Raw genomic sequence first — 15917 nt, forward strand, 5'->3', positions numbered from 1 at the left:
TGTGCTGCTGAACTTGGGTCACTCTCACCATCAGGCACAAATAAATAGCAAACTGTGTCTTAGGGCTACATTAACACAGAAATACGATTGTATAAACCATTATTTAAATAGCCACAAGGTGGCGACAATTTAAACAAAAGTAGACACTTTTTTTTTTTTTCTTGTTTTTTGTGTTTTTCTTTTGTTTTGATTTTTGATAACTACTGTCTACAAGGGATACTTCAGAGCCATGGGGAACTTTAATCTGAATGACCAGTCAGAAAATCAAAGCCACCATCTAAAACATGAAAGTCTATCACAGAGATGAAAAATTAAAACTTACTGGTAGGCCTCTGAGGAGTTGTTCCAAGAACACTGTAAAATTAATACTGCCCAACAATTCAATGAGCATTTTTTTTCTGAGGAAGTACTGAATCAGATGCTGATGAGATTGGGAGATAGTGTGTAGAGGAAACTGTCCTATGTGGTAGAAACTTTGAAACACACTGGCCTTAAAGTCTGTTCCAACTCTGGTTAAATTTTATCTAGCCATACACTGGGAATAAAGTTTTGTTGCATCCATAATCCAGTCCATCAAAGACCAATATTATCCATGTTCTAATTAATCATATATTTAAGTAATTTTATAAAAGACCAGATTTTTCTCAAGTGAATTTAGAAACATAGGAACAAGGTCACAGGTAATTTATATTATCATAAATTATAAAATGCCAGGAAGAAAAATATAAGCTCCAGTCTAATTTGAAATTAGAATAGCTTGTATTACTCTTATAATTATCACATGGTAAAACTTCTAGCCTTGAGTGAAAGCAGCTTTCCAGAAGCCTTAACTATCTTGTGTTCAAATGAGTCAGCCTGCTCTGGTTCAAATGTGTTAAGAACCTAATCCCTGCATTCACATGTTAATAGAACTTGGAGGTGAGGCCTTTGTGGGGTATTTAGGGTTAGATGACATCATTGGGGTGGGACCCCCCATGATGGAACGAGAGACTTTATAAGAAGAAGAAGAGACATCCAAGCTGGCGCATCTGACCCGTTTCACCATGTGATGCCCTCCACCGTGTAAGGAAGCATCAAGAGACTCCTCACCAGGTGCTGGCACCAAGCTCTCAGACTTCCCAGCTAAGGCAGAAATAAACCTCTAATCTTTATAAAAGTCCCAGCCTGTGGTATGCAGTTATAGCAACAGAAAACAGACCAAGACTCAGTCCCTGACTGAGTCAGCATCAACTTTTCTGAGGTTTTCTCATTGCCTGGTGTCCTTTAGAAATTGCTTCCTGCCTTAGGAAATGGCTGCTTTCTCTCTGGCCCCAGTAGCAAGTTGGCCTCCCCTGACAACCCCATTCACTCACTCACTAGCCACATCAGCCTCGGAGATCCAAACAATGCCCACACAGGCCCAGTCTAACCCCACTCTCACCATTCTCTCTCAAACTGCTCTACAGAGAATTTTTTTAATGCTTTTAGTAGTGCACCATAGTTACACATAACAATTGGATTCATCTATCCTCATTGGACATGCATGGAATTCACAGAGACCTTTTAAATAAACTCCCCGTCAGGCCTCTGGCAGTGCCTACCAGCTCCTTACACTAAAAGATGGAGGTGGTCTACTCCTTGCTTGCTTGCTTTGCCCTTTCCAAACTGCTTTCATTTTTCTTTCAACCCCCAGCTCCTTTGTACAACTTGTGATCAGAGCTTTGTTGCCCTCTGTGTCTACTTGTACTGCCATCTGCCGGCCTCTCGAGACACCTCCCTCACACACTGAGAACCACACCATCTCTGTGGGCACCACCCTTTTCTTAGGGCAAAGTCAGCACTCAGCTCTGGAGCGCAGCCGCCCCACCTCCACCACCACCCCTGCTTCTTTGCCTCTTACTCTGTTTACATCGCTCCTCTCCGTGGCTGGATTCCATGCACCACAACCAGAACCGCCTCCTGACCAACACCCGGCCTTTCTTTGCCCTCTCTTTCCCTGTCTGCACAGCAGCATCTCTCTAGGATCACGCCTGCTGTCTGCTTTCCTTTCCCGGCTGCATCCAGGTAGTGCCACTGGATGTCACTACCCCCGTGTGCCCACGTCACATTCACCTACAGCACAGACACCCATCCTAACGGGAGTCCCTGCCTTTGGTGTTTCTGCTCTCCTCTCTGGCATGACTACCTCACCTTTCTCAAGCTTCCAACAGCTGCTCCCTGTACTCCGATCCCCAGCGGATGGTCTCATGGAACACTTCAGAGGAACAACAGATCATTACACAATGAGAGCTACCTCATCCTGCCCCCGCCAAAGTCACTACCCTACCTGCACTGCAGACACGTACTTTTCTTGCTCTCCTTTGGCAATGGAAAACAAATTTCATCTGCTTCAAAGGCAAACCTGTTCACTTGGACCTGATCCCCATCTCCTCTCTTTCTTGTGATTTTGCTCCTACAAAGATACTTCTTGGACCATTTCCATCTGTTGGAACACCTGGCTTCTCACCTCTTGGGGTACTCCACCCACCCAGCACACACCCAGTTTTCTCTCTACCTGCTGATCCCTCTTATCTTCAGCCTCCTTTGCTGGTCTCACTTCCTCTTCTAGATCTCTAACTGCTGGCATAGCCCAGGGCTCTAATCTCAAGCTCCTGTGTGTGTGTGTGTGTGTGTGTGTGTGTACGTGTGTGTGTGTGTGTGTACACATGCATGCACATGTGCTTTGGCATAGATGTGCCTTAAGTGCATCCCCTAAAGGTCACGTATTACAAGCTTAGTCTCCAGGGTGGCTCTAATCTCAATCTCGTGTGTGTGTGTGTGTGTGTGTGTGTGTGTACACATGCATACACATGTGCTTTGGCATAGATGTGCCTTAAGTGCATCCCCTAAAGATCATGTATTACAAGCTTAGTCCCCAGGGTGGTGATATAAAAGGTAATGGCACCTTTTAAGCAGTGGTGCCATAGTAAGAAGTAATTAAGTCATTGGGGAATTCTTCCCTGGAAAAGATTGGTTCTGGTCTCAGGAAGTTCATTCCCATGAGAATGGATTGTTATGAAAAGAGCAATACAGGCCCCTCCCAGGTTTCTGGCTTCCTGTCTTGCCATGTGGTCTCCTCTTGATGCTATTGACCATGATGTGATGTAGATAAGGGAGACTCACCAGAGCCATACAGGTGCCTGATCTTGAACTCTTGGCCTCCAAAACTGTGAGCTAGAATAAGCCTCAAATACTTCATGACAGTGACAGAAAATGGATTTATACCATATGTGTGAAATTTTATGTACATTATCCCTCAAGTTAATATAATTGAGTGCCATAGCTCAAATACTAGCTCTATACTAACCATCTCAAATTTCTCTCCAGCTGGAATTCCCTAGCTTTGGAGTTGTAGCTCAGTGGTAGAGCACTTGCCTAGCACATGTGAGGCACAGAGTTCAATCCTCAGCACCACATAAAAATAAATAAAATAAAGGTATCCGTCTACAACTAAGAAAAAAAATTTAAAAAAGAATTTCCCAGCCTTGAACTCTGTTTATACATCTTACTATCTACTTAATACCTACACTTAGATATCTAAAAGTCAAATTACATTTAGCATGGCCAAAAGTGACCTCTCAGATCTGCATCCCAACCCCTGAATTCCATGTCACCCAAGTTGTACCTTGTTAAGAACTGCAGAAGAGCTGGGATTGTACCCTACTTGCAAGTAACAGGTGGCTTACCATGGCTTCATAGATGTCAGGGTGATACTTGAGGCTCCTGAGTCAGACAAAGAACTCTGACACCATAGGTAGCTTGAGCTTCACGCTCTATCAATCCCACTTGCCTCTGAGTCCCGTGAGGTCATGCAAGCATGGGTCAAGGTGGTATGGCTCACACAGTGGGTTTCTGTCACATCTGAGGAACCCTGAATTTAGGAAATCCCAACCTTTTAAAAGGACTTCTAATAAATCTGCCCTATCTTTGCCTTAGAGGGAGACTTAATGATTGATTCCAAAAAAAAAAAAAAAAGAAAGTTTTACTATTTATATCATATGCTGAGCAAACATAAATAAATAAAAAATATGTGCAGATTTGTGAGAAGCCAGAATGTCCTGTGGACACCTTAGAGCTGACCACTGTCAGCTTTGGAAAAGGATTGTGAAGCAACCTTCTCGGCCAGGGCAGGAGTCGGGCCGAAGCTCACTGAGCACAGGGGCTCACATTGGTGCAGGGGATTGCCTCAGGTTATAGTGCTCTTAGGAGAACACGATGAGACACTGGTACGTTCAATGTCATTGCACAAACCAAAGAAAACTTTACTGGCAGAATGTGTTTGCCATAGGAAATTATCCTAATAAATACACACACACACTCAGTAATCAGTATGAACCTTATTAACGCTTTCAAGGTCATTTTTGTTTGTTGTTCATGCATTTAGTTCTCAACTAGAGCTCTGTGTTAGTTTTCCGTTTCTGTGACAAAATACTTGGGAAAATCAACTTTGAGGAGGAAGGATAATTTTGGCTCGTGTTTTCAGCTCATGGTCAGCTGGACCCATTGCTTTGGACCTGAGGTGAGGCAGAACACCATGGTGGGTGGGGCACGGGGGAAGAGAACTGCCCACCTTATGGCAGCAGAGAAGCGGATGCAGAAAGGAAGGAGCTCAGCACAATAAATACCCCTCCAGGAGCCGGCTCTCCAAGACTCAGAAATAGCCAGGTCCTGCTAGGTGTGGTGACACACGTCTGTGATTCCAGCCACTCAGGAGGCTGAGGCAGATGGACCACAAGTTTGAGGACAGCCTGAGGAACTCAGCAAGACTGAATCAAAATACACTTTGAAAGACTGGGGGTGTAGCTCAGTGTTGGAGTCATTGCCCAGCATGCGCAAGGCCCTGGGTTCAATCCCCATTACTGGAAAACAGAAAGAGCAAGCTTTACTCCTTCCCTTTGTGGCTGCATGCAGACGGTCCATGCCCTGCCCCAGCCTTTGGGCAGCAGGCAGTTTTGTGGCCTTTTCGTTCTTCTTCTCATCTTAGCATCCCCGCCCCTCAACGGATGCTGGGTCGAAATCCTTTTCCTTAACAGTATCTCATCAGACTCCATCGCTTTCTGGTCATTTGGAAGTTTTCAAGAGTTGGCATAGCCTACCTCACTGTTTCCTTCTCAGTCCATGTGGCTTTCCCCCTCCTCCCGGGACCCCTCAGCTAGCGATGCGACAGGAGATCGTGGTCTGTGCTTCCACACTCCCGACTTCTCATTTCTCCTCTATGGGAAGGTGGGAATTACAGGAAAAGACAAAGTAGTCTCAGTGATTGATACTGTGGCAAAGCATCGGTAGCCTTGGAGCGACAAGCCCCCGGTGCTATTTCTTCTCTTGGACATATTAGTGAGTTTTTCAAAAGTCCCTTGTGTAGCATCTAGCACAGGTCAGGTGCCAAAGACCTGACCTGTTTTGATCTCTTCCACTCACAATCTTGGTTTCTACTTTTGGTGGTCCATCCCACAGACTCTCATCCCTTGGATCCCCTTGCTGTGGGACACGCTTCTTCATGAGAGCTCTGGGCCAGGCGCCTTCCACCACGCCACCAGAGGAGCTTATTTCCTGGCTGCATTGAACCCTGGAAGAGTCTAAGCGCCCCCCCCCCGCCCCCTGCTGCCCTGTTCCACTCCACCCTTGTAGAGACTTCAATCCTTACCACCTTCAGATTTCTCTATGCAAGGCCCTGGCCCCAGCGTGTAGGACACATGCCAGCTTTCCCCATTCCTCCAAGTGTCCCTTAGTCCCTCTAGCCTCTAGTGAATATTTTGTTAATCCAAAACATTCACCATCTAAATTTTTCACTGGAAAATTAATCATAGCCATTACATTGGCTTAAATGTCCTGGGAGATGTATGAGATTCTGGTGAACTTTGCCCATGTTCCATGCTCCACCATGTTACCTAAGGAGGCGAGGACTTTCAACAAGTGTCCAGCTGTGAGTTAGAAGCTGTTTCAGCTTCCCACAGAGTCTCAGTCTCCATGAGCAGGTCTTTTATGCCCTCCATGCAGATTATGTGCCATGCCCCCCTGGGGGAGGGAATGGGAAATCAAAGCATGCTCTAGCCCTGTGGGTTCTTCTGCTTGAATAAACACTCTTCCAATCCTCATCCAAAAGTCACTTATCAAATGATCAGATTTGGCAATGGACTTTAAACCTTAAACCTTTTCTCCCATCACAACTCCCTGCTAAAGAAAAAGTGGCCTATTATTTTAATCTCCTAATCATACTATATAAAGTCCAATTTTTGTCCAATTTATTCCCCACCTGAAATGCTTTCCCACAATTCTTTCCGTACTGTAGGACACACCCCAAATTCCTCTATTCTTCAAAGTGTTCCTTTGTTCCTTTAACCTCCAGTGAATATCTTCTTAATCCAAAACATCTATCATCTGTATTTTTCTTTGGAAAATTAATCACGCACTATTGGCACAAGAACTCTTACTTGGTTGATGGGAATAGTGTTTGCATAGAGACTCTCAAAATGAAGTTTAAGTTGATAATGTAATGACAACTGTAATACCTAACAATAACAGTGCCCAGGGGTAATTTGTGAGTAGAAACATCTACATTTCAGAAGTATAGAAAAATAAACGTATTTATAATTAGAATGTGATTTGTAATGGTGCAGGATTAACATCACATATGTGGGTGGCCCAGTGAGACAATCAGTAAAGTTTTCAAGTCATCGTAGGTGATAGATGTGTCCCTAGACCTTATAAATTAGGGTCCATGCAAAAGTTTTACCAGTGTTGCCTGTGTGTTATAGTTTGGAACTGGGGTGTCCCCAAGAGCTCACATGTTAAGCCTTGGTCCAGCTGTTGGTGCTACTGGGAAGAGGTGGAAACTTGAGGAGGGTCACAGGGGGCTAGCTTTTGAAGGTTATTCTTCCCTTGCCTCTGGCTCTCAGTTTCCTGGCCACCATGAAGTGAGCAGCTTTTCTCTTCTTTTCCGTCCTTGCCCTGATGCCTGTCTCACCACAGAATCAGAATCTATTGACCATGGACTGAAACCTCTGGCACCATGAGCCCAAATGAATCTTTCCTCGTCTAATTGAGTTTCCTCAGGTATCTTGTCACAGCATAGAAAGCTGACTAACACACAGTGGTATGTCAGCATTGTCTCCATGTTTTCTGAACCTGGTTCTGGAACCAATCCCCATGCACTGACTTGAGTTTAAATTCTCAACTTATTCAAACATTTGACCAAGTCCATGATTTTGTTGTTTTGTTCTTCAGAGTATTTCTTACCTTTCAAAATTCCATTCTTGTCATTAGGGTCCACTTACATGTGCAAAGGGGTTGGGTTTCAGCAACTTCAGGGCTGTTTAGTAGAGCAAACTCATCCTGTTTTCCAAATCCCAAGTACTTACAGGGAAGCCCTTGGCCAAGAGTCAGTTGGAGCAGGAAGACCAGGGCCTTAGCATAGTAAGCACTTTCTTTTCTGTGAGTTTGTGGTACCAACAAGACAAGTGCACTGGGGTCTCCCTTTAAAGGTACAAGTGAGGGAGTTCATGATCAAGCTCGCAGAATTATGAGTTTCATTTTAGTTGGAAGGTCAAGTTAAGGGCCATGTATACTCCAGCATATGACCTATCAGCCTTATAGTTTGTGCACCAAATCCACAGGGCAAATGTAGCTAACTGATGACCCTTTGTCCCTCAAGTGGAACGCCACAGAAAGGTCTAGACAGCAGCACAGCTGTGATAGCAGTTCAAAAAGCTGAGCAACATGCTTGTAGAAAGTGATGGATACTCATAAGGGTAAGTCACAGACGCTGGAGTTCCTACATGCTGTTCAACAGTGTATCTGGCCAAGACCTGAGAGTGGAAATAGGATATTGTTGCCCTAGAGAAATGGTTCTCAAACTCTTTTCTCAGGACCTCTTTACATCCAAATTCACTAAAGACAATATACCTCCTTTTTGTGTGTTATATCTGTTAATATCTACTGCATTCCAATTTAAAATTGAGTCATTCAAAAAATATTTTTGTCACTATTTATTTTTTCATTCATTAAAAACAACAATATATCCCCACATGTTAACATAAATAATACATTTTGTGAACAATAACTATATTTTCCAAAGCACAAAAATAACAGCAAGAGGAATGGCACTATTTTACATTTTGTAAATCTGAATAATATGAGTTTCTTGCAAAGCAGAAGAAAGCAACATTCTTACATCTGACTCTGTATGTATCTACTGTGATATCACACAGCACAGAATCACTGGGAAAAGTCTACCATTTGCTAATGAGAGGACAAGAGTGAAATAGGCAAATAACAGCTTACTAGTGTGAAGATAGGTTTGACACCAGAAAGCATCTTGCAACACTACAGAGATTCCACAACTGTGCTTGGAGAAAGTTGTCTAGAGTTAATTTGTCAATAGCACGAAAGTGGCTAGATTTGGCAATGACCCTGAGTCTACCAAAGGGGGTTTGGGTGATCTGAAGAAGTAATAGGTTGGAGATAAATGGTGGTTTTGGAGGTAAAAGACCAAGAACATGCAGAAAGCCCTAATATGCTGAAGGAGAGACTTAACAGTCAAGTAACACAGGAAAAGCAGGCAGATAAAGAAAAAGTAAACAAGATTATAAACTCTGATTCCAGGGCAGACCACCTCCCCTGGGCTGTGTCTCATTTCGGTCTGGGTGATTTCTGGAGAGTCAGAGCTAGTCATTGGTGGTACCAGGAAGGGCCTAAATTCAAAACTAAAATTAATGTGAATTTTCTGGAATGACTTTAGTGTCCCTACACTAAATTAGTACATGTTGGGCATCCCTAATGTGTAAATCTGAAACTGAAGCTTTTTGCAGCCAGTGGAAAAATTTCATACATAAAACTTTGTTTCAGGAAAAAAAATTATTAAAAATAGTGTATAAAATTAACTTCAGGGTATATGTACAAGGTATATATGAGAAATAAATCATGTTTAAATTTGAGTCTTATCCCCAAGATAAGTTCATTCTGCATATGCAAATGTTCCAAAATCCAAAAACTATGTGAAATCCAAAACACTTCTGATCCCAAGCATTTCAGATAAAGGACAGTCAACTTATAGTTATCAAATCTGTAGTATCAATAATACTTATGGAATAATGACTGCAAGACTGGGGAACTGCTTTTAAATATGTATAGTCATTTTGATTTTCCATGATAGTAAAAGATGTAATACTCATAATTTAATGATTTCAGTGCCTGCTGTCAAGGCATACTCAAAATCTGCAATGGATGATAGCATTTTCCATATCTATAGCAACAACCAGAATTTTATCAAAAGCAATATTACCTTTAGTGTGTGTGATAGCAAATTTACATATCGGTAGACCTGATATTTGGAAATGTCCTCAGGAAAATAAAGAGCTATTTTTAGCATCACTAATCAAATAATCTGCAGCATTAGTATCTGTTGTTATCAAGGTCACTTGAGTGCCGGGAGTATCACTAGTGCATTCAAAGATACTATCGTATTATGTTCAGTAACCCAAAAAAACAAATTTTAATAAATGTATCTACAGCAAGGGTATTCAGAGAACCTAATGTGCTATTATCAGAAATACCAAGATGGTGTGTGAAATCTCTAGCAAGGATATATGAAGTATTTAAAGTTTAATTAATAGGGCTATGGGAATAATAAGTATAATAAAAAGAATCATGACATATATTTTAGCTTCTTTGGTGAAACTTATAAAGTTTGTAAGACGCATTCTTAAGCCTACCTTCAATGTTGACAGTGTTGGAGTGCGCTTATCTGCTCTGGCTGAAGTAAAAATCACTGTGAAAGCAGAGTTAGCGTAAGATTGGGCATCCACTACCTGATTGTCTACACGTGCAATAGTTGTTTCAAAGAGTTATCTACAGTAACGATCCTGCCTTTAACAGCAAAAATGGAACTAGAGTCACATATATGGCATTTGTGATTTTTGCAGATTCAATAGCAGAAGCTTCCTCTATTATTTTATGAGGAGTGGTAGTATCTAAAGGATATATTGTAATATATGGGAACATCTGTGGCACTTGGGATATAAATGTTTGTAAAAACTATATAAGTAGTCATTGAATTTGTGGGTTTTGTGTTGAAAATATGTGTAGCCACGGCAGAACTATGTGCTATAATGGCATCTCCAGTAGCTTTTGCAGCAGATGCACTGTCTTTAGTTTTTGGATATGAGAAAGTGGCAGAGTCTTGAGTACCATGGTGTGTGGAGCAGTAGAGAAAGTATTCTGTGGAACGGTTGTGGTACTAAGGCTAAGAGCAGTTGGGGTAACTTCGGTGGCAGTACCACAGTATCTGTGATGCCTGGTGATGCACAGCATTGTGTACGTGAGCGGTGACTGGTGTCAGGTATCCCCAGTGCCTATGCAAGTGGTATTGAAAGCATGTGTGAGACTATCTTGAGGATAAACAGCAATAAATAGCAGTGATTTTTCTAGTATGATCCACCAGAGGTTCATTATCTGTGGGGCCACCAGGGGCACCTGTGGGATGCAGAGCTGACACGCCTTGGCAGTAGTTTTTGCAGAGGTATCATTGGCAGTCATGCAACTGTGGTGGCTTCTGGGGCTCCGTCCGTGCTTCCTGCAGTGGTGATACGTATAGCATGTGTAGTAACTGAATCCACAGAAGTGGATGTGGTGTTTGTGGCTGAAGAATGATTAGGAATATGTGTGGGGGTGATGTTGCGTGAATTAAGACTGGTGTGGCAGATGCAGCAGACTGGGCTTCAGTGAACTCTGAATTCTGTGGAGGCAGATTCAGCCTCTGCAGGAGCAGGTGAGAAGGAAGTTGAGTTCTGGGTGGTAGATGGCTGTGTGTCAGTAGGGGTTGCTGCAGCAAAGGTGGGATCTGTGGTGCCAGAGGTTGTACCCCCTGGAGTGAGGCTATTTGCTAAATTTGTTATGACAGGGGAAATTCCATGGCCCGGGTCTATAGATGATAGCACTGCAGTGTCAGTGGGATTAAGAGAGGTGGCAGTTGTTCCTTCCGGGGAGAAAGTCACAACAGAAAGAGGATGATCAGTGCTAGAAGCAAGAGTATTTGTGGAAGGAGTATTCACTACAGGAACCCTCAGCACTGTCAAAACACCAGACACTGCAGCAGAAGAAGAGTGCCCAAAAGGGCCAGCGGCCTCGGCACGGAGGGGCGCAGTTCCCACGACAACGGGGTGCTCGTGCGTCAGGACTACCTGCAGAGGAGGAAGTAATCCTAAGAGGAGAGCTATTGCTAGCAGCATCGGCACCTTAGGTGCCAGAGGAGCGCTGGCGTTGGAAGAGCAGAATGGGACTGGGAATACCAGGATTGCACGGGAGGAGGGGCACGGGAGGAGGGGTCACAGGAGGAGGGCTCACGGGAGGAGCTGTCACCAGCCCTGGCACTGGAGGAGCTGCAGGGGAGGAGTGGTTCTGGGAGGAGTCACAGTGCTCTGCCGACGTGCCTAGTGCGTTTTAGGGAAGAAGCAGACGAGGCAACAAGCGCGGCAGTACTGGCGGGGGGCCTCAGTACGGGCGGCACTGACCACGGCGGCGGGCAGCAGCGGCACCCAGGGCACGAGTTGAATCTGGAACAGCTGAGCTGGCTGCAGCATCCACAGCGCTGACACGGAAGGTGGCTGGGACAGGCACAGAGACACCAGTGCAGCAGCAGTGCTGGTGGGGACGAGAGCACTGGTGGCACTGGTGACATCAGAGGTGACTATGGGACAGGGAGTGTTGGGACAGGCACAGGGTCACTGCTGCCAGTGGCATTGCTGGTGGTGGCAGGCGCACTGGTGGCACTGGTGACATGAGTAGTTCCAATGGGGAAAGGGGTGGTTGGGACAGGGAAGGGGCCACTGGTGGCACTGGTGACATTTGTGGTGCCTACGGGGACAGGAGTGGTTGGGACAGGGGCACTGGTGGCACTGGTGACATTTGTGGTGCCTACGGGGACAGGAGTGGTTGGGACAGGGACAGGGGCGCTGGTGGCACTGGTGACATGTGTGGTGCCTACAGGGAGAGGAGTGGTTGGGACAGGGACGGGGGCACTGGTGGCACTGGTGACATGTGTGGTGTCTACGGGGACAGGAGTGGTTGGGACAGTGACGGGGGCACTGGTGGCACTGGTGACATGTGTGGTGTCTACGGGGAGAGGAGTGGTTGGGACAGGGACGGGGGCACTGGTGGCACTGGTGACATGTGTGGTGTCTACGGGGAGAGGAGTGGTTGGGACAGGGACAGGGGCACTGGTGGCACTGGTGACATGTGTGGTGTCTACGGGGAGAGGAGTGGTTGGGACAGGGACAGGGGCACTGGTGGCACTGGTGACATGTGTGGTGTCTACGGGGAGAGGAGTGGTTGGGACAGGGACAGGGGCACTGGTGGCACTGGTGACATGTGTGGTGTCTACGGGGAGAGGAGTGGTTGGGACAGGGACAGGGGCACTGGTGGCACTGGTGACATGTGTGGTGCCATCGGGGACAGGAGTGGTTGGGACAGGGACAGGGGCGCTGGTGGCACTGGTGACATGTGTGGTGTCTACGGGGAGAGGAGTGGTTGGGACAGGGACAGGGGCGCTGGTGGCACTGGTGACATGTGTGGTGTCTACGGGGAGAGGAGTGGTTGGGACAGGGACAGGGGCACTGGTGGCACTGGTGACATGTGTGGTGCCATCGGGGACAGGAGTGGTTGGGACAGGGACAGGGGCGCTGGTGGCACTGGTGACATGTGTGGTGCCTACGGGGACAGGAGTGGTTGGGACAGGGACGGGGTCACTGGTGGCACTGGTGACATGTGTGGTGCCTACGGGGAGAGGAGTGGTTGGGACAGGGACGGGGGCACTGGTGGCACTGGTGACATGTGTGGTGTCTACGGGGAGAAGAGTGGTTGGGACAGGGACGGGGGCACTGGTGGCACTGGTGACATTTGTGGTGCCTACGGGGACAGGAGTGGTTGGGACAGTGACGGGGGCGCTGGTGGCACTAGTGACATTTGTGGTGCCTACAGGGACAGGAGTGGTTGGGACAGGGACATGGGCACTGGTGGCACTGGTGACATGTGTGGTGCCTACGGGGACAGAAGTGGTTGGGACAGGGACATGGGCACTGGTGGCACTGGTGACATTTGTGGTGCCTACGGGGACAGAAGTGGTTGGGACAGGGACGGGGGCACTGGTGGCACTGGTGACATGTGTGGTGCCTACGGGGAGAGGAGTGGTTGGGACAGGGACGGGGGCACTGGTGGCACTGGTGACATGTGTGGTGCCTACGGGGAGAGGAGTGGTTGGGACAGGGACATGGGCACTGGTGGCACTGGTGACATGTGTGGTGCCATCGGGGAGAGGAGTGGTTGGGACAGGGACGGGGGCGCTGGTGGCACTGGTGACATGTGTGGTGTCTACGGGGAGAGGAGTGGTTGGGACAGGGACGGGGGCACTGGTGGCACTGGTGACATGTGTGGTGCCATCGGGGACAGGAGTGGTTGGGACAGAGACGGGGGCGCTGGTGGCACTGGTGACATTTGTGGTGCCTACGGGGACAGGAGTGGTTGGGACAGGGGCACTGGTGGCACTGGTGACATTTGTGGTGCCTACGGGGACAGGAGTGGTTGGGACAGGGACAGGGGCGCTGGTGGCACTGGTGACATGTGTGGTGCCTACAGGGAGAGGAGTGGTTGGGACAGGGACGGGGGCACTGGTGGCACTGGTGACATGTGTGGTGTCTACGGGGACAGGAGTGGTTGGGACAGTGACGGGGGCACTGGTGGCACTGGTGACATGTGTGGTGCCTACGGGGAGAGGAGTGGTTGGGACAGGGACATGGGCACTGGTGGCACTGGTGACATGTGTGGTGTCTACAGGGAGAGGAGTGGTTGGGACAGGGACGGGGGCACTGGTGGCACTGGTGACATGTGTGGTGTCTACGGGGAGAGGAGTGGTTGGGACAGGGACATGGGCACTGGTGGCACTGGTGACATGTGTGGTGCCTACGGGGACAGGAGTGGTTGGGACAGGGACGGGTGCACTGGTGGCAGGTACAGGGCTGGTGGTGGCAGGGGAACCAGCCGTGCTGGCCGTGGCTCCCGTGGAGCGGGTTGGAGGACTGGTTGTGGCGGGCGTTTCAGGAGTGCCGGTAGCAGGACTTGCAGTAGCAGGACTAGTGAGAAGCTCAGTAGCAGCCGCTGTCATCGACGGAGAGGGCTCAGGACTCATGGACAAGCCACTGGTGACAGGCGGAGTGGGAGACGCAGGATCCCCGTGCAGCCAGGCAACCTCAGTTAGTTTTTCCAGACTGATACTCTTGTCAGTCAACTGAATAATTAGTGTCTGCCCAGAGAAAGATACGTTGGGTGTATTAAAACTTGTTAGACGTATCTGTCCTCCCTCCGAGGTTCCATTTAACACCATCTGTAAAACCCACAACGTGCTCATTCTTTGCCAAGACAGTGACAGGATGTAAACACCTTTCATCAGGTGTGATATGTTCCAGTGGGTTCAATTCGGAAATTGCTCTGTATGCAGAACCCTGTGATGGAAATCTCTTCCTCCTCCTTCCGTTCAGCCAGAACCACATGGGTCACAAATGTTACAGATCCCATTAAAGCCAGGGTTTTTTTATAACCTCCTTGCCTGGTTATTCAACTTTACACTTCCTGGCACACTTCATTGTGGTCAATAGCTAGCACAGTGACTGGCACCAATTGCCATCTGATGTGCTATGGAATTGTCCAAAAAGAGGGTATTCAAGGATTTTCTGTAATTCGTCTTAATTAGAAACAGTTACTTACAAAAAGTAATTCTAAACTCAATAGTCCAGGGAAAATGTTGCAAACAACTAGAAGAGACTCTAGAAAGAGGAGTTATTTGGGTATTCAGTAGGGTCATTTTCTAAAATTAAAATACCAACAGGGCACCTCTTCACCTTTTAGAAGCCAGAATACAGTTCCATGTTCACTTTCTAAACCGTCTCCTATGACTTGCTGAACTCATATTTCTGATGAGTGTCATGCTAAAGTAGAGTGCTAAAGTAGGGTCCTCTGTGGTCACCCTTAGTGTTACTATTGTTAATTCATCTTCCAAAATGCTGGTTTACTTGGTTCTGACAACAAAAGCTGACCCTCTGGTAGATTTTTCTATTTTTGTCACCTTGTTTTATGTTTTAACCAAATAAAACACCAAAGGTGGGATGCAGTCATTGGATGGTCACCACAGTTTACTGCCAACTTTCAACCTAAAATATCCATAAATTTGACCAGGGATATGGTTACTGCAGGAAGGACCAGGGGAGCCTTTGCAACTTTAAAGGATCATTTTTTTCTTTGTTTCAGCTTCTGAGTAGAAAAGTAAGTTCTAGTATGTAGCCTGAGAAACTGACCTATTCAAACAGAGCACAATTTCATTGGTAAAAGCAGAGAAGGTATCACTAAACCACTGATCACTGAACCTCAGAAGATATGCCATGCATTTCACAGCATCAATCAGCACTCTGAACCTCTCAGGAACAAATCTGTTGCAAACATTCATAGCTTCTGAAATACATGTACATATAAGGATGGTAATAGTGTTGATAATTTTGCAGAATAATAAAATTAGTTCATGATAGCATTCCTTTCAGACATACCTGAACATAAGGGTCACTCTTGAAATTGGTCACCATGAATTGCTGGTTTTCATATGTGAAATTGACTTGTGTCACATAAGTAGAGTTCACGCCCCAGATTTTAATATATCCAACTTTCAGTGAATTTGAGTCACTCAAATACTTATTGTGTATGACCCGAATTTGCAAGGTGTTCTAAAAAATTTGTAAAATGAAAAATATAAAATACATTGTTAATAACCTATGCCCCATGTTAAAATGCTAAGAAACCTCAAGTCACTTTTGTTGTACTGGTTTTCTATTTTTATTTTTATTTAAGCATTTTATAAAGATATT

At 46.3% G+C, this 15917-nt stretch overlaps 1 protein-coding gene across 1 annotated transcript in view; it reads right to left on the minus strand.

The window, feature by feature from the left end:
- Positions 1–11701: 11701 nt before the first annotated feature.
- Positions 11702–15917, minus strand: part of MGAM2 (maltase-glucoamylase 2 (putative)) — a gene marked incomplete at both ends in the record, with an annotated part of 100603 nt that continues 96387 nt past the window's right edge. The window contains 2 exons of the mRNA XM_079152664.1: positions 11702–14308; positions 15603–15776. Coding sequence (XP_079008790.1) covers positions 11702–14308; positions 15603–15776 — 2781 coding nt within the window. The remainder of the gene's footprint in view (positions 14309–15602; positions 15777–15917) is intronic.

This window comes from Sciurus vulgaris, assembly GCF_902686455.1.
Source record: "Sciurus vulgaris genome assembly, chromosome: 8".
NCBI lineage: Eukaryota > Metazoa > Chordata > Mammalia > Rodentia > Sciuridae > Sciurus > Sciurus vulgaris.